This window comes from Octopus sinensis, linkage group LG14 (assembly GCF_006345805.1).
Source record: "Octopus sinensis linkage group LG14, ASM634580v1, whole genome shotgun sequence".
NCBI classification, from domain to species: domain Eukaryota; kingdom Metazoa; phylum Mollusca; class Cephalopoda; order Octopoda; family Octopodidae; genus Octopus; species Octopus sinensis.
This window is the reverse complement of record NC_043010.1, coordinates 18,159,012-18,177,480: the sequence shown is the minus strand read 5'-3', so window position 1 is coordinate 18,177,480 and position 18,469 is coordinate 18,159,012. Positions and strand designations below refer to the sequence as shown.

At 40.8% G+C, this 18,469-nt stretch overlaps 1 protein-coding gene across 5 annotated transcripts in view; it reads right to left on the bottom strand.

Annotated features, from left to right (window-relative positions):
- LOC115219047 (myosin-G heavy chain-like) overlaps positions 1-18,469 on the bottom strand; it is a 49,289-nt gene that overhangs the window by 168 nt on the left and 30,652 nt on the right. For all 5 annotated transcript variants that reach the window (XM_036508706.1, XM_029789098.2, XM_029789100.2 and 2 more), the window contains one exon: positions 1-5,733. This exon is cut by the window's left edge and continues 168 nt beyond it. In XM_036508706.1, the coding sequence (XP_036364599.1) occupies positions 3,866-5,332 (1,467 nt within the window). In that variant the 5' untranslated portion in view covers positions 5,333-5,733 and the 3' untranslated portion in view covers positions 1-3,865. The remainder of the gene's footprint in view (positions 5,734-18,469) is intronic.

Genomic DNA, 18,469 nt, shown 5'->3' with positions numbered 1-18,469 from the left:
TCATCCAGCTGTGGAAACCCTGCCAAGAGAAACATTGGAGCTTGATGCAGTTCTCTGGCTTGGACCCTCTTCAACTGTCCGTCTTATGCCAGTCTGGAACGTGGAGGTTAAATGGTGATGATGATGATGAAATAAACACATCCTATTCCACTCTCAACACATTAAGTTCTGCATCAGATGAGGATTGAACCACTACATACAACTCTTACAGCTCTTATTTTACAACAAACACACATCTTCAGCAATATTTCATTACGGCCACCAAATATATTATGCTTTGTAATGTTTTCATTTGTACCCTCAGGGTAATTAAAGTAGTGATTACTATCAGCATCATCATCATCATCATCATTATCAGCATCATTATCATCATCATCATTATCATTATTATTATTAGGGCAGTGAGTTGGCAGAATGGTTAGCATGCCAGGCAAAATGCTTAGCAGCATTTTGTGCATCTTTAAGTTCAAAGTTCAAATTCCGCCAAGGTCAACTTTGCCTTTCATTCTTTCAGGCTCAATGAAATGAAGTCCCAGTCAAGGACTTGGCTTGATGTAATCAATTCTCTGCCACAAAATTTCAGATCTTGTGCCCTATATTAGAAAGGATTATTATTATTATTATCATCATCATCATCATTATTATCAGTAAGGCTGCAAACTGGTCGAAGTGCTGGAGTGGTGGAAATATGTTTAGTGGTATTTCTTCTGATTCTTTTGTTCCGAGTTAAAATCCTGCAGAATTGAACTCTGATTGGATAAAATGAAGTACCAGCTGAATACTGGGGTGAGCATAACTGACAGACCCCTTCCTTTAAAAATTGCAAACCTTGTGCTTAGATCAGAAAGAATAAATGTGACAAGCTCCCCGCTAAAGAGGGGTCATTCAATACAAGTGGTAGGCTGAATGATGATGCTACCTGAGCCTATTTCCTCACCTGTTGTACCTGCCCAAAGATTTTACAGCTCAATTAGAAGGGTGGATTATACAATGACACACACCACCAGCCACCTACATTCAACCTTCATTGTGCAATAACTAAACAAAAAACAACAACAATAACAAGCCCCAAAACAAATATATACAGAAAACTGTGGAATGGATTGCCATATAAGCAAGCCTAAATAGGTGAAGAAGCCAATGTTGGTAAAAATTTCAGCTGCAAGGAAAGAAAACCCCTCAAAAACAGCAACAGGGAGCTTGGACATATGTCTGAAGTGGCAGAATGCGATATATTCCTTGGAAACAAGGACAGAGTCTGGCATCTTTTACTGGTATTTTCACACACACACACACACACACACACACACATTATATATGCCACTGAAAGTACAAATAGCCTGTAAGATGGAACAGTAATACTACTTGTCTGATTTATGGAGAACCAAACTGCTTTTCTTGCAGTCCTTGTCCCTTGACCCCTTGCCAGAGAACATGTCTTGGCATGGGGAACTGACAGACCAGTTCCCCTCCCATTCCATAATGAAATAGCAAGAGACACTCTGAGTTTAATATTTAGCTATTGCAGTCATTATGCAGTAATTATGAAGCTTTGTGATAAGGTTAATGCCAGTCTGCTTGGCTGACAATAGGTCCACATTCTTACTTCATTAATATTTAGTGGTAATTATTGCTTAACTCCATGTTGGACCACATCAAAGATATTCCATCTTTAACCATGCTATTTCCAGGCTCTCAATTCCATCATCCACATACAGTGTGATAGGATTGAGTTGCCAAGTAGAGGGTTCTGCATGTAGGGATGTAGGAAGGGGTGGTCTCATAGAATCAGGGATGAAAAACAGTCCATACTTTTAACAAGAATGGCAATATCAGGGTGTATAAGTTATAGTGTGTATAGATTCATATATTTTTACACACACAAACATTTTCAACTTGCTTGTGAAAGGCTTAAAACCATTGATGGTGTGGGGAATGACAAAGAGATTGGCTAATCTCATGATCTCTTGTGGGTGAAGTTTTACTCCCACTTAGTCTACAGTGGGGTTTGTCACTAGGTGCACACGACAACTTGAACTCAGCTAATGAATGAGTCAGTTGATGATGTGATGGATTCATTTACTGACAAATGAAATGTTTTGACTTCATAACAGTACACAGTACCACAATGAAAACATGGACCGTTGGACTTCTCTCGGTGATGATGCCCTATAAGCAATAAAAATTGTCTGGAATGAGGACCTTTTCCAGTGGTTTGACATCTAAAACAAAAAACGAACACAGGAGCCATTGTTTCTAAAGAACAGTGGGTGTGCACAAGCAAACGTAACCCCAGTCTATCACTTGCCCTTTATTTAGCAATTGTATCAAAGGTTTCTAACCCAGAACAGTGAATTACTAGATTCAATGAAGCATTCTACTGCCCTTAACAACAACAACAACAATAGTGATAATAACAATAATAATAATAATAATAATAATAATAATTTCTCACATAGATACAAGAGCACACACTTATAGGTGTGTGTGTGTGTTAAGATGTACAAAAGAAAGGATGGAGAAGGAAATGCACCACTGAAGATAACAAAAGATGATGATGATGATGATGATGTAATTGTCAGATAAGAAAAGAAGAAAACCAATACCATGCTCCCCCCTTAACCCCAGTGTGAAGTGGTGTATCACTGGTATTTAGATTTTTCTTTTAGTGACCAAAGGAGTTCCCATCTGTTACAACCAGCATCTCCTTACTCCACAAACATCAATGCCCTATTTCCAAAAATAATATTAATAATAAGCATTGCTCACCTTGATTTGTAGACCCCAGGAGGTGTGTGGTCAACAGTACAGACCCCAATATTTGACTGGTATTATACATTACCACTGTCATACCACCACCACCAGTGCCATTACCACTGCCACCACCACCCTCATCATCATGAGATGATGTTGTTGGTGATGGCGGTGGTAGTGTGATTATCCCCCTGCCCTACTCCCAGTCCTCCTACCGCTCCTCTCAGACCTTCTCCAACATCTTGCTGACCTCAACTATTTCATCTAAAGCTGGTTAAACCTCGTTAGTTTAACAAGGATGTAACATCAATTAACAATTAACCAATAATATAATGTATGTGTATACGTGTATTTGCATGTGTGTGTGTGTGTATATGCATGAGTATGTGTGCATGTGTATGTGTGCATGTGTCCATGTGCATGTGTGTGTACACATATATGTATTTTTTTTAATGTGTGCATTTAAATATAACTTTGTGGTATGAATGTGCTTGTGTGCTTTGTGTGTGTGTGTGTGTGTGTTTGTGTGTGTGTGTTTAGTAGAAATGGAGCTGGTCTGTGAAGAGCAGTGTGTGTGTGTGTGTGTATGCATGCCTGTGAGCATGCATGCAGACATGTTGTAACAAAATATGCACAGAACAAGAGAGCTTGTCAGAACTTTGGCAAACGATTGCTGCTTTGACAGATCCTGCTGCACTTTGCCATTTTGCACCAAAAAAGAGGAGCTTTCGTACATCCTTACTACACACAGAGCTGATTTGATTGTCTTCATTCAGTTTTTTTTTTTGTTTTTTGCTTCAAATATTTGTCTCAGCTGGGGGGAGGGGCAGGGATTAAAAACAGCCCCCACCATCATTATTGGAATTCCTCTTTTTATTTAATTTTCCTGCTGTTTTCTTAATTAGTCGATGTTATTACTTGGTGTATGTGTGAATGTGTGTTTCCTTCTTTGATTTTTTTTTTTTAATTTCTGTATATTTTTTTTCAAATTTCTTTGATTATTCTTTTTTTCTTTTAATTCTTGTATCTTTTCTCATCTCTACACCAACAGATGCTGTAAGCGTTTGTCTCCACAAAAGTAATTTGCTTCTTTGCCTGCCTGCTTTTATTTCTATGGTAACTCTGGGTCTAAATGCCAGACCAGATGCGCCATAAACTCCAGCCGGTTGCCGAGTTTCTTCAGGCATTTTCTGCAAGTGAATGGATCAGCATCATCTGCGGAATGCAGGCTGTTGTGCAACATGCACATAGCATAGTCCTCAAACCAGATTCCGCAGTATTCACAGCGTCCCAGTCTCTTGCCATTCAATAAGTATGGCGGTAAAGTCAATGACGAAGGATTGTTGCTGTTGTTGTTGCTGTTGTTGTTGTTGTTGCTGTTACTGTTGTTGTTGCTGTTGTTGGTGTTGTTGTTATTGTTGCTGTTGTTGTTGCTATGGCTGTTGACTGCAGTCAGCACAACTGAGTTTGAGATGCCTGTTGTCTTGTTTGATGAGATCATGCGACGGGTGCACACTTCGGCACGTGTCACACTGCTTTTGTTGGTAGCCAAAAGGCTTATTGTACACCTTGGTGCAGTCTTTGTACCACTGCTGACAACTGGTTCACGTTTTATAACAGCCTTCTGTGGCCTGCTGGCTTTGCGCAGGGCACTTCTATTGGAATTGCCATCTACTGTTGTAGATTTTGACAGCGCACCCTCGGTGTCAGTGCTGTTGCTACCAGACTTCCCTGTCACCATGTAGAAGGCAGCATTGGAGCTGCTGGGCAGGGCATCGCTGGCAGTTATGGTGCTCTCGTCTCCGACGTCTGCTGCGGGGCCTACGAGAGAGTAGCCAGGAGATACGGCTATTTGCAGCGGTTCATTATCCTCATTCGAGCTGGGCTTGGAAGTCGAGAGATCGGCGTCGAACGACTGGTCTTGGAGATTGGCAGCCATGATAACAGTGGTGGTGTTGTTATTATCATTGATATCAGCTGAGGCATTGTTGCTGTTGTTGCTGTCCTGGTCACCACCAACAGCATTGTTGCTGGTGTCAGTTTTCCTATCAGATGGCTGCACGATCTTGTTGCCAATCGACGGTATCTGAGCGAGACAGAAACGAGCACAACCAAGCCATTTTCCTTCACCTTCAGTCGTACTCGTCTCCGTACTGGTACTTGGTACTCCGTCAGCTCCCTCCCCACTCGATCTTATGTCCGTCTTGATGTTATGGAGCCGTTCGTGTTTCTCAAGTTCCTCGGCTTCCTGGAAACCTTCGCCGCACTGGTGGCACAAGTGGATCTGGTAGACGTCGTGGCGTCGTAAGTGACTGCCGAGTATCTGTGACTTGTAGAACTGTGACCCGCAAATACGGCACATGTTCTTCTGCCGATGTGGCGAGTGTATCTTGAGATGTTGCTTTACATGATCTGAGCGTGTAAAGCGACGGCCGCACAGGTTACATACATAAGGTCTTTCTCCGCTATGCACTCTCGAGTGACGCTGCAGCTGCGATGGCGTGCTATACGACCCACCGCATATCGAACACGAGTGCACCCGTTTGCGCTTCTTTGGTGCAGCTGGACTAGGCTGCATTTTCTAAACACTTTTCCAAAAAAAAATAAACAATTATGACAAAAAGGGTTGTTTTTTTTTTTAAATGTAAAAATAATATTAATAATAAATAAATAAAAACTTCAACTGAAAGTCAAAGAACAAAACAACAAAAATACACACTGGTGTTGTGCAAGCTTTAGCAAGATCACCAGCAACTCCACCAGCAGGTTAGCTGTGTAATTCTGTGTTATAGAGCAGAGCAATAATTTGATGCCAGTTTTCAAAGTGTCCGAGGGTGTGCAGAGGCAGCATCTATGCTTTTAGTTTTATCACATGGCCAAAAGTTGCCGGTTCAGGGTGTCTGTGGTATTTGTAGTTCAGAATCATTTTGGTTGGATTCATTGATGTACAGAAGCTTCTGTTCATAACAAAATGGACTCCTGTAGAGAGAGAGAGAGAGAGAGGGAGAGAGCATGAGTGTGAGGTGGAAATGTAAGCATAAAGAGAAAACAAAAAAAAGTAACAAGCAGCAGAAACGCAGTAAATAAAACAGGTACAACAGGCTGGGTGTGTGTGTGAGAGAAAGAGAGAGACTACTATAGTTTACATGAAACACTAATATATGTTTTTAATTATTTTTTTAAAGCCAAAACAATGCCAAATAATTATACAGGTAAATGGTTTGTACTTTTACCTGGTTATTTCAATAATTCAGGAAACAAGAAATCTTCAGAGAAAAGCTGTTCTTATCTATCTTACAAAACCTTTTTAAAAGAAGTTTTCCTAGCTATAGGCATAGGAGTGGCTGTGTAGTAAGTAGCTTGCTTACGAACCACATGGTTCCAGGTTCAGTCCCACTGCGTGGCACCTTGGGGAAGTGTCTTCTACTATAGCTTCAGGCTGACCAAAGCCTTGTGAGTGGAGACAGAAACTGAAAGAAGCCCGTTGTATATATATGTATATATATGTGTGTGTGTGTATATGTTTGTGTGTCTGTGTTTGTCCCCCCAACATTGCTTGACAACTGATGGTGGTGTGTTTACGTCCCCGTAACTTAGTGATTCGGCAAAACAGAGACCGATAGAATAAGTGCCAGGCTTACAAAGAATAAGTCCTGGGGTCGATTTGCTCGACTAAAGGCGGTGCTCCAGCATGGCCACAGTCAAATGACTGAAACAAATAAGAGAGAGAGAGTGTAATATTGAAGTTTTTAGAAGTTGCATTGTTTTGGCTTACAAAAATATAATTTAAAACATGTTTATACACATATATTTGCATGCTCGCGCACGTATGCATGTGTGTATCCCCTTAAACAAGAATATTATTGATAGTAACTTCAAAGTTTCTGCCAATTAAGCTATTGTCAGACTGACCAGAGTCACTGTCAACAACATTCTTGTGTAAGAGTAATAGGCTTGTCCTCTCCGAAAGCATAGAAGTAACTCACCAGATTAAGGTAAAATTGTTTTTATTGTAACTGAGCATAAAAACAAATACACACATGCACACACGCACGTGTGTGTAATGCACATATCTCAAACACATACATTTAAACATACACATTGCATATACACACTGCTATTACCAAGAGAGAGCCTCAACGTGGTTTTTCAAGCTGCTAGAAATAGCAGCCAAATCTTCCTCAAATCTTAATTTACCACCTTATGTGTAGGAATAAAGCATATCAGATAATGTACTACTAGACAGCCATCAAACTGTTCAGGATAGTCATGGTTGGATGCCTCTGACCATGGGAGTGTTTGATCAGCCTTGCAGCTGACCAAACCAACATTACTGGCCTCTGTGGGACTTGAACTAACAGTTCAAGATTGACAGGTGCTTTCACATGTATGACTTCTAGTCTCATGATAATTGTAACTTGAGAAGGGATATACTTCACTGACAACAACTTAATTTTTATCTTAAAGTAGTGTGAGGCAGGTCTGGACTACAACAGCTCATGGCCAGTCTTTCCCTCAACTGGTGGAAGGAAGGAAAGGAAGAAAGAAGGAAGTTATTCTCAGCATGGAGGCTTGGTCTGAGCACACTCAACAGAGCAGACACTTCAGAAGCTACCCCAAGGGGTGAAAGTGTTGAAACAGGAAATGGTTGAAGTCAGTGTCCTAATTGAAATCTAGTAGTTACACCCAAGTATGGTGGCCAGGTGGTGGTAGGTGACCGACTTTACCATTTCTGTGACCCAGGGCGATGGCTTAGAAACATAAACTCCAGAATGTAAGAGAGGTTCTTTGTCAACGAGAGAGAGAGAGAGAGAGAGAGAGAGAGAGAGAGAGAGAGAGAGAGAGAGAGAGGGTCTAACTCTAGGTGTCTATGTTTGATAGCCTTTGGCAATGTAGGATCTGTCTCCCCACAGGAACAAAGCTGACTGGAACCCACAATCTCCCTTTTTAAGTGGCAGAAATCTAATTATTCAAAAAAGAAAAAAATTTTTTAAAGTTGCTGTTGTTGTTGTTCAGCCTTGTGTTAGCCCTGATCCATCAGATCCCCTCTAAAAAGCATTCCAGTCCTCTTTTTAAAGATTTATGTAGAACTACATTATCTAATACGCCCTTCCATTATGTAAGACAGTAGTAGAGATTGGAGTGAGATTTGGTTGTTATTTTTAGCCCTAAGTGCTGGTAAAATGAGATCAGTTGATGCTGAACCTTAAACATAACAAAACAAATGCTAAGACTAAGTGGCAGAGCCTTGCTTAATATAGTAAAGTAGATGTTAAGACATTAATGAAGATAATGATGATGATGATGATGATGATGATTGTGGTTATAGTTGTTGTCGTTGTGGTTGGTGGTTGGTGGTGGTGGAGGAGCTATTTAAAGAAAGGAAAACACTGGAAAAGTGTGGGAAGATAAAAGAAACAAAAAAGTAGGATTCCATAAACATTCTCAGTTTGGGTTTTCAAAAATAGGTCAATAATTGACCTAAATAGATTACATCACCTAACACCACCACCACCACCGCTGCCGAGAACCCAACAGGAAACTTCTATGAGGTGATTACACTGGCTAGAAAGAGCAGCCAGATCTTGCTCCAGTTACAACCTATTGTCTTACAAAAGAACTCATTGCATAATATATAGTCTAGGGATTGCTGCACACAGGAAAAATATGGACTGGTCATGGCTGGAATGCTTTTGATCACAAGTCTGTTAAATCAGAGCAGTCCTGGGGCTAAACAACTCCCACCTACATTAAATACTGCTACTACTCTCGCCCCCTTATGAGTACAGTTGTATCACAGATGTTTACAAGTTAGAAATTTAAAAATGGGAAACACAATGATGACTGTTAGGTTAAAGTGCTGGATTAGTCTCAGCATGCTCATGAGTTCAAATCCTACAATAAATATTGTGTTGCATCCCTTGTTCAAGAGAGACAAAAAAAAAAAGAACCATTCCACCTCACTCCACATTCCATTTTTAGTGTGAGAAAAGAACAGTCATCCAAATGTAACAACACTGATATGGTTCAATTTTGGATCAGTCTACCTTGGCATCACATTCAAACTCTTGTAATTCTTTCTCTTTTGTTTTTGGACTGCAAATAGCTTTTATCTACAGACAATATTTTAGCAATAGTTTTCTAAATTTGATGAAGGGCCCTGCCTAAATCTATTTCTTTACTGCCCACAAGGAGCTAAACACAGAGGGGACAACAAGGACAGACAAAGGGATTAAGTCGATTACATCGATCCCAGTGCGTAAACTGGTACTTAATTTATTGACCCCGAAAGGATGAAAGGCAAAGTCGACCTTGGCAGAATTTGAACTCAGAACATAATGGCAGACAAAATACGGCTACGCATTTCGCCTGGCGTGCTAACGTTTCTGCCAGCTTGCTGCCTTAATTTAGGCCCTGCCTAAATCATCACATCTTTCCTCTTCTTCATAGCAAAGAAATATCCAGAAAGCCTTGTCCGTCTACCTCATGATCCCAACAGACAAAATGGAAAAGAGGTTGTTCTGGAGGATGGCAAGGGAGGTGCGCTGGAAAAGTCGCTCTAACTCACAGGGCTAGCACTTAGGATAGCTATCTAAAACCCTGATAGTGGTGAGCAGGGATGTAGTCTAGGGACAAAGAATGCTGGAGATCTCCACTGCCACAGGCTTGACCACAAACCTGTCAGAGATCAGCTGATATTTTGCGAGCTGGCAGAAACGTTAGCATGCATGGCGAAATGCTTAGCAGTATTTCGTCTGCCGCTACGTTCTGAGTTCAAATTCCACCGAGGTCGACTTTGCCTTTCATCCTTTCAGGGTTGATTAAATAAGTACCAGTTACGCACTGGGGTTGCTGTAATCAACTTAATCCATTTGTCTGTCCTTGTTTATCCCCTCTATGTTTAGCCCCTTGTGGGTAATAAAAAAACAGATATTTTGCCCTTCTCAGCCTGATGAACAGCAGAGCTTCGGCTGCTGGCTGAACAACACACCAAGTTGCTGCTGGAGGTGCCACAGAATGTGACACCTCAGACGAGGAGCCAACCACCATGGAATGATATGTTCTAGCTTAGATTTAGATTTGCATCATGTACAGAGATCTCTTCATGACACACATCTTATTTGAAGGTAATGAGAAATTCCCATCATACAGACGTGTATGTGTGTGTTAGATGGGGGTACAAGTGTGTATTTATGTCAGTGTCTCAGCTCAAAGCTCCCAAACCAACTGTTATTCTATGCCACCTCACAAGAATCTGCTGCATTTAGTAGAGAGAGAACCCCTCCCCTTGATGGAGATACCAATCACAACAGGCACCACTGCACCCCCCCCCCCATTAGCTAAAAATATAAACTATAGAATTAATGTTCATGTACCCCAGAGAGAACGCTAGCAATTGAATTGGGACTCACAGCTTTGGTTCCATCTCTATCTCCTTCATCGCCATAACTCTGAGCCCCATCACAACTTCTTTTCTTCTTGGGACAGTGGAGGAAGCTTAGGACAGAGTAAGTTTCAGTGTCTATTTGTGGATTTCTAACAACTGACCATTTGACCAGATAGACGGCCTGAATATGGCCATGGTTGCGTTGGTGGGGAAGTAGAGGTATGTGTACACTGAGTGCAAAGTAAAGGGATATCTGAGGCAGGTGGGTGACACTGGTAGGGGTGGTGAAGGTAAGAGTGAGGGAGAGAGAGAGAGACAAGACAGCAGGAACCAATCAATTAATTGTATAAGACACACACACACACACACACACACACACAAGGTCAGAGAGCATATTAGTCTATCCATTCAGAGGCCAAAAATAAACAGTGTGGTCAGTGAGAGGAAACATGGTCAGGAGCTAGTGGTGGGGTGGAAGTAGGGTGTTCATAATGATAGTGGAATGATAGGGTGGTGGTGGTGGTGGTCGTGGAAACAGGTTCATAATGTGTGTGTGTGTGTCTGTATTACACATGTACACATACACACATACATACTCAGAGACATGTAGCCATAATTTGAAGGTTATGCAGTGCAAATGTTATTATTTAGACCTGAGGTCAGTCAGGACTGACCTGGGTCTGAGATCAAATATTTCCACTGCTGGCCACCTTAATATACAGATTACCCAGGAAAACATTCGTGTCTTTCTGAGAGAACAGAGTGCCCATGGTGGAGTGTCAGTGATATAGTATAATGAGGTGCTACACTACAACATACACTGTAATATTTCAGTATAGCAATGTACTACATGCTGTTCTGAAGGTGTTCCAACCGTGACCATCTTGTCTTTTATTTATCCCTTTGCACTGTCCAATGTGTCCCTTTATTAGCACAGTAATGAGATATGAAGGAGAAGCAACTGTTATTTCTAGTGGCTGAAATAACTACATTGAGGTTCTCTTGTTTGCTTGTAGTAGTAGCAGCAGCAGTAGTAGTAGTAGTAGTAGTAGTAGTAGTAGTAGTAGTAGTAGTAGTAGTAGTAATGGAATCAGAAATATTTCATTCTTTATTGCCCACAAGGGGCTAAACCTAGAGGGGACATACAAGGACAGACAAAGGGACTAAGTTGATTACATCAACCCCAGTGCGTAACTGGTACTTATTTAATTGATCCCAAAAGGATGAAAGACAAAGTCAACCTCAGCGGAATTTGAACTCAGAATGTAGCAGCAGACAAAATACCTATTTCTCTATTACCCACAAGGGGCTAAACATAGAGGGGACAAACAAGGACAGACAAACGGATTAAGTCAATTACAGCAACCCCAACACGTGACTGGTACTTATTTAATCAACCCCGAAAGGATGAAAGGCAAAGTCGACCTCGGTGGAATTTGAACTCAGAACGTAGCGGCAGACGAAATACTGCTAAGCATTTCACCTGGCGTGCTAACGATTGGCTACATATCTCAGTAGTGATGGTGGCAAATACAGATCGTTGGTCATTCATCAGGCAGTGGGTGGCGAGGGTGAAAGGGCGGCCAGAATCATTAGCAAACTGGACAAAACGCTTAGCTGCATTTCATCTGTGCTTACACTTTGAGTTCAAATGCTGCTGAGGTCAATTTTACTTCTCATCCTTTCTTGGTCAACGAAACAAGTAACAGTTGAGCACTGCTGAGGGGTGGCGGTGTTGATGTAATCGACTGACCCCCACCCACCCACCCACCCACCCAGCCACAAAATTTCAGGCCTTGTACCTATAGTTGAAAGGAGGAAGAGGAGGAGCAGGAGGTAATCCTCATCCTCATCAACTACAACAAGTGCATTGTGACCAGCAATGTATAACAAACATTTGATATTCTGGTCGCTCACATGGGATCTTGTGATCAAGGATGTGGTGGTGGCGGTGGCGGAAGAAATTGGCTGTTTGAGAGAAATGCTTCAAGTATTTGAATGCCATAAGCGAGGCCTGTGCAAGATGCATCGAGAGGAAGGAAACCAGTTGACATTCTTTGTCTGAATATTAGGGACATGTGGGATCTTGTCAATCACCTGTTATCATAGGAGAAGGTCACATGATCTGGCGCTATCGGTGAGAAGTGGTTACACACACACACACACAGAGGCAAAATTTGATAAAAAGATGTTCTGGAATATACACACATACATACGATGCTATTACAGAAATACATACTCTGTGATATAGATATTGAGATACACACACACACACACGTTTCAGTTAATTTGGAAATCCTCAAGAATTTCGATAGATTTAGTAAAACAGTCCAACCCATGCCAGCTCGGAAAACATACGTTAAACGATGATGATGATGAAGAAGAACATAAAACTGTTTCTAACATAAAAGATTAAAATTTTGATTTAAATATTTCTAAAACGAGAGATTTTTACAACACAAAAACTAAGGAGTCTGGTGTGGCTTGGAGTCAAAGAAATAGAGAGAGAGGAGGAAAGAGGGAAAGGAAGAGAGATAAAGCAAGGGTGTGTGTGTGTGCATGAAGTATGCGATGTAAATATCAGAGCATTGCCAGAATATCTAGGATTCTTCAATAACACTGAACAATGTGTAACTTTGTTTCATCTGTAACTATGGTTACTGTCTCCACCATCAGCATCAATCATTGCTGCCACCACCAACGATACAACTATCATCATCATCATCATCACCAACAAAATAATATAATCATTACCGTAACCATCACCACAATCACAACATCACGCTACCACTGCTGACACCACTACCAACACCATCATTACTACCAATCTACAACCATCATCATCACCAGCATCATTAGTGCCACATCCATCATTATCATCATCATCATCAAGAAGTTCTATGTGAGTCAAATGAAAAGACAGAACATCAAGTGTACTAACAGAAACAAACACCTTACTATTCTATGAAATAAACTTCTGTCTGTGTGTCAAAGGGGGAGGAAAGTGAGAACCTTAGACCTTCCAAGCTGCAATGATAGCAACAAAATCCCCCTAATGTCTTTAAGAAGGAAGGACACATTGGCTATTGCAGTGCTCCATAAGCTGTGTCTCAAAAGAATGGTGGGGCTATTATGATTGGAACATCATTGATCAGAGATCAATTGGATCTGTAACGACAAGGAACTAAACAACTTCAACACTCTAGATGCTCATTTGATTCGATATAAATAGCAGCCAAGTTTCTTCTAAATCATACTAATTGCTCAAAATTAGGACAAGTGAGACCATAACCCGTGGCCTTTACCTGGGATGTAGCCAGTCCACTTATGCATACTTTTCCTTCTTGGGACACAAAACTCTGCTTGCGAAGACCTGTTGAGGCAAGTGAAATCGAAATCGATCAAAAATCAATGGCAATTGTAGTTGTGATACCAGTGCCAGTGGCACGTAAAAAGCACCATCCGAACATGGCCGTTGCCAGCGCCACCTCGACTGGCCTCCATGCCGGTGGCATGTAAAAAGCATCACCCGATCGTGGCCGTTGCCAGCTTCGCCTGGCACCTGTGCCAGTGGCATGTAAAAAGCACCCACTACACTCATGGAGTGGTTGGCGTTAGGAAGGGCATCCAGTTGTAGAAACACTGCCAGATCAGACTGGAGCCTGGTGCAGCCTCCTGGCTTCTCAGACCCCGGTCGAACCATCCAACCCATGCTAGCATGGAAAACGGATGTTAAACGATGATGATGATGATAATGATGACACACACACACACACACACACACACACAAAGCTGGCAGAATTGTTAGAACATCAGAGAAAATGCCTCGTGAACATTTCTTCTGATGCTTTGTCTTCTAAGTTCAAATTCTGTCATGATCAACCGGTCAGCTTTAGATTTCATTTTTTCAGCTGGCTTTTTCCCAGTACTTTTTTCCTTTTTTTGTTCTTTTCCAGATTTTAAACCACAACCTAACCATGAAACTTAAATAGCATATTGTATGTTTTAAGTACTGTATAAAACACATTTGCATACAATATGGATATACACACACACACAGTGTCGTCACAAGCACACTGATGGTTACCTGTTAATCACTTTCATTTAGTTAATCACTTACAATTCGATATACACGAATAAAAAGACAATTTGTTGCAATTTTAAATAATGAAAATTTAAACTTGAACATTTTAATTAGCATAACATAATTATTATTGCAATTATTGACAGTCTTAATTCAAAAGTAATACCAATTAATTAAAAGGCAATTTAAGAATGAATGTTTAAGATTTAATATTCACCACTCATACACAGAGAGAATCAGAAATAACTCAACGATTCCATCATCTATTTTGGTTGGGAAACAAGGAAGCCTTATTGCCAGCGATGCAGCAGAAGACAGCTGTCCAAACAAGGGCATCTTCTGCAAGCCATGGCTACACAGAGTCCAGTAATGGCTGCTCACCATTGACACACCTTCAAAGAAACTGGTGGTTATTCTGTTCTTGGTCAGAACAGCTCCATAAAGCCACTGCAAGGATGGACCGATACATTTACTGTTTGTCAATGATGAACAGGAAAATGACCCCTATTGACCACCACCATCAAACATTGACTGCAGTAGTTTGGGCTCACAGGACATGTGGCACATAAAAGATAACACCCATGGAAGGCAGACGTTAAACGATGATGATGATATTTCACTGATAAAACACATGTTGGCATTAAGTTCACTCAGTATCATAATGATTGGATGGTCACTCTCCCCCCACCCCATATACATGGGATGAAGTACTGAAGCACGATCTCAGGGCACTGAAACCTAACAGAGGTGATGACAAAGGACCAAAGCATCAAGCACCTTGCTGTACTCAAGAAGACCCACCCTCCACGGCAGAAGAGTTAATGACACACCTCAGCTGAAGAGGATTGACCTACAAGGCTCTTGTGCTGGTGTGACGTAAAAGGCACCCAGCACAATCTGTAAAGTGGTTGGTGCTAGGAAGGGCATCCAGCCATAGAACCATGCCAACACAGTCACTGGAACCTGGTGCAGATCTCTGGCTTACCAGCTCTGGTCGAGCTGTTCAATTCATGCCAGCATGGAAAACAGATGTGATGATGATGATGATGATGATATGTATGACAGAGAACCTTCCAAAACTGGACACCAATATCTTAAGCATTGTCCAAGCCTAATTAGGTTACTTGCAAAGAAAACCAAAGAATACCAAAGTAAGCAATCTCCATAAACTATGAATCCACAAACATTTTCCAGTTTACAAGAATGAAGAACCATCCAGAATAACAAGACTAAGAGACAAGAAATTCATGATCATTATCATCATCATCATCATCATTTAATGTTCATTTTTCATGGTGATGTGGGTTGGACAGTTTGAAAGGATGCAGCCAGCCACAGGGCTGTGCCAAGCTCCAATCTCTGCTTTGGCATGTTTCCTATGGGTGGATTCCCTTCCTAATGTCAACCACCTTACAGTGTGTACTGGGTTGGTTTTTCTTCATGCCACTGGCACTAGTGAGGTTGCTGAGAAAAGCTCTCATGACTAATGGGGTGGGGTGGAGGCATTAGGGAGGGGGAGAAAGGGGGCTTTGTGCCAGGGGCTGCAAGGCTAAAGTATGATGGCGGGACAGGTAGAGGTGGGTTGCAATGGAGGAGAGTCATGGTTACCTTGCATTATATGAGCAAACAGCAGTAATTGGAAAAATGAAGGTTAAAGAAGAAATACACATCGGCACAGGTGTAGCTGTGTGGTAAGAAGCTTGCTTCCCAATCACATGGTTCCAGGTTCAGTCCCACTATGTGGCACCTTGGGCAAGTGTCTTCTGCTACAGCTTCGGGTTGACCAAAGCGTTCTGGGTGGATTTGGTAGACGGAGATTGAAAGCCCATCATATATGTGTATATATATATATGTGTGTGTGTATATATACATATATGTATACATACATACATACATATATATATATATATATATATTATATATATACATACATACATGTATACAAATATGTATACATACATATATGTATACATATATATATGCATACATACATACATACATACATATATGTATACATATATGTATACATACATATATATATATATATTATATATATATATATATATATATAATATATATATATATAATATATATATATATAGTAGCAGTAGTACCTGGCATTTACTGTGATTGGCAGTGGCTATTTTGAGGTCATGTGGGGTCACAATGTGTGTGCACACCATGGTGGAGATTAATTGTTTATGCATCGGAGAAGGAATGGGGACAGTGTTCTGAGAAAAATAAATCAGGAGCTACCTAAACAAAGGCATTTTGTTCGAATGTTTTTCGAATTGTGCTCAAACAAAGTGCAACTTAATGAAATGAACCATGGCATAAGACTCGTTGGGTGAAAATGCATTTGTTTACTGAGTTTGGTTTAAATCAGCTCAATGGTTCCAGCGCTATGGCCTACCTTAAAGGCATTTTTTGAGTTGGTATTTCCTGTGCTGTGCTCAAATGGAAAACGGAATTTGAAAAAAATAATAATGAAATGAAAAACCTTGGGTAAGAATGCATAGGTATGTCAAGTTTGATTAAAATCAGATGACTTTTTGAAAAAATTGATAATTGTCGATCGAGTTTTTGCGAAAACCAAACATTGATCGAAGCAGTTATTATGACTAAAACATGCCTCGGAATATACCAAATGCATGTCTGAAATTTCAATCGAATCGGTCAGGTGGAACTCAAGTTATAAACCTTTGAACTTGTACACACACACACACAGAGTTTGCTTTATATATATATAAATATATATATGTATATACACACACACACACACATATATATATGTATGTATGTATGTATTTGTATTTGTGTTTGTGCCCCCACCATTGCTTGACAACCAATGTTGGTGTGTTTATGTCCCCGTAACTTAGCAGTTAAGGAAAAGAGGCCGACAGAATAAGTACTAGGCTTACAGAGAATAAGTCATGGGGTCGATTTCTTTGACTAAAGGCAGTGCCCCAGCATGGCCCCAGTCAAATGACTGAAACAAGTAAAAGAATAAAAGAATATATAACTGTCGGTCTACCTGCCTCTCCGTCACATGGAGCAAATGAATAGGAGTTCAATACTTGAGCTCTCTCTCTCACTCTCTTTCTCGAACACACACACAAGCACACACATACACACACAAGCACACACACCACACACACACACACACACACACAAGCACACACACACACAAGCACACACACACACACACACACAAGCACAAACAGAGCAAGTGAAGACAGGCTCGCTTCCTATAAATATATATCTGATTAAGCTTCTGCACAAAATCCATTTGGAAAATGCTTTCTCCCTCCCTCTCTCTCTCTCTCACACACACTTGTTAGCCATTCACTGGATAATGGGTAGCTGTAATATCAACAAGTTCAACAGCAATTTAGTTGGTGTGGGGGGTGTCACTTAAAAAAAAACAATACAGCAGAAATTAAACAGTAATGTGAGTAATGGGGTAGTGAGGGATTGTTTCTGAGTGTGTGCGTGTATTTATGTCAGTGTCACAGCTGAAAGCTCCTCTGTGTGTGTGTACACACATTTGTATAACCACCTGATCACCTTCCAATCTGGTGGTCACACAAGTCAGATTACATTTTAACCAGGAAACAAAACAGAACAATTGTAAATATCAAAACCTTTCCTGGTGAAGAATACACTACACCCCATAGATTAGCAGTTGATGTGGAGGTGGATGACAAGGGAACAAAAAAATTCTGCAGTTGAGAATAGATTTAGAGAAATTCTAAGGGATTCACAAGACTGCAGAGAGAAACAACCGGATACCTGTAACAGAGATGACAAGGAATTTCTACAAAATAACCTGTTTGGGGTTACAGATCAGACACGTGGTAGGGGCAAAGTCTCAACCAAACCCAAAGTAACATGGTGGTGGTGGTGGAATGATGACACAGTTGAAAGGGTGGTGAAGATGAAGAGATAGGCTTAGAAAAGCTGGAAAGAAGGTGGCTACAGGAAGCATTAGTAGAAATGACTAGAAGAACAGGAATAGGTGATGGAAATATTTGGCTAAGGCTGAGGTAGACAGAAAAAAATTTACACATGTCCTCCAGCATGAGGACCAGAAGAATGGAATGTTGAGGATTGTAAGGCAGTGTGTTAGAACTGAGACTTTGCCTTTCATCCTTTTAGGGTCGATAAATTAAGAACCAGTTATGCACTGAGGTTGAGGTAATAAACTTAATCCGTTTGTCTGTCCTTGTTTGTCCCCTCTGTGT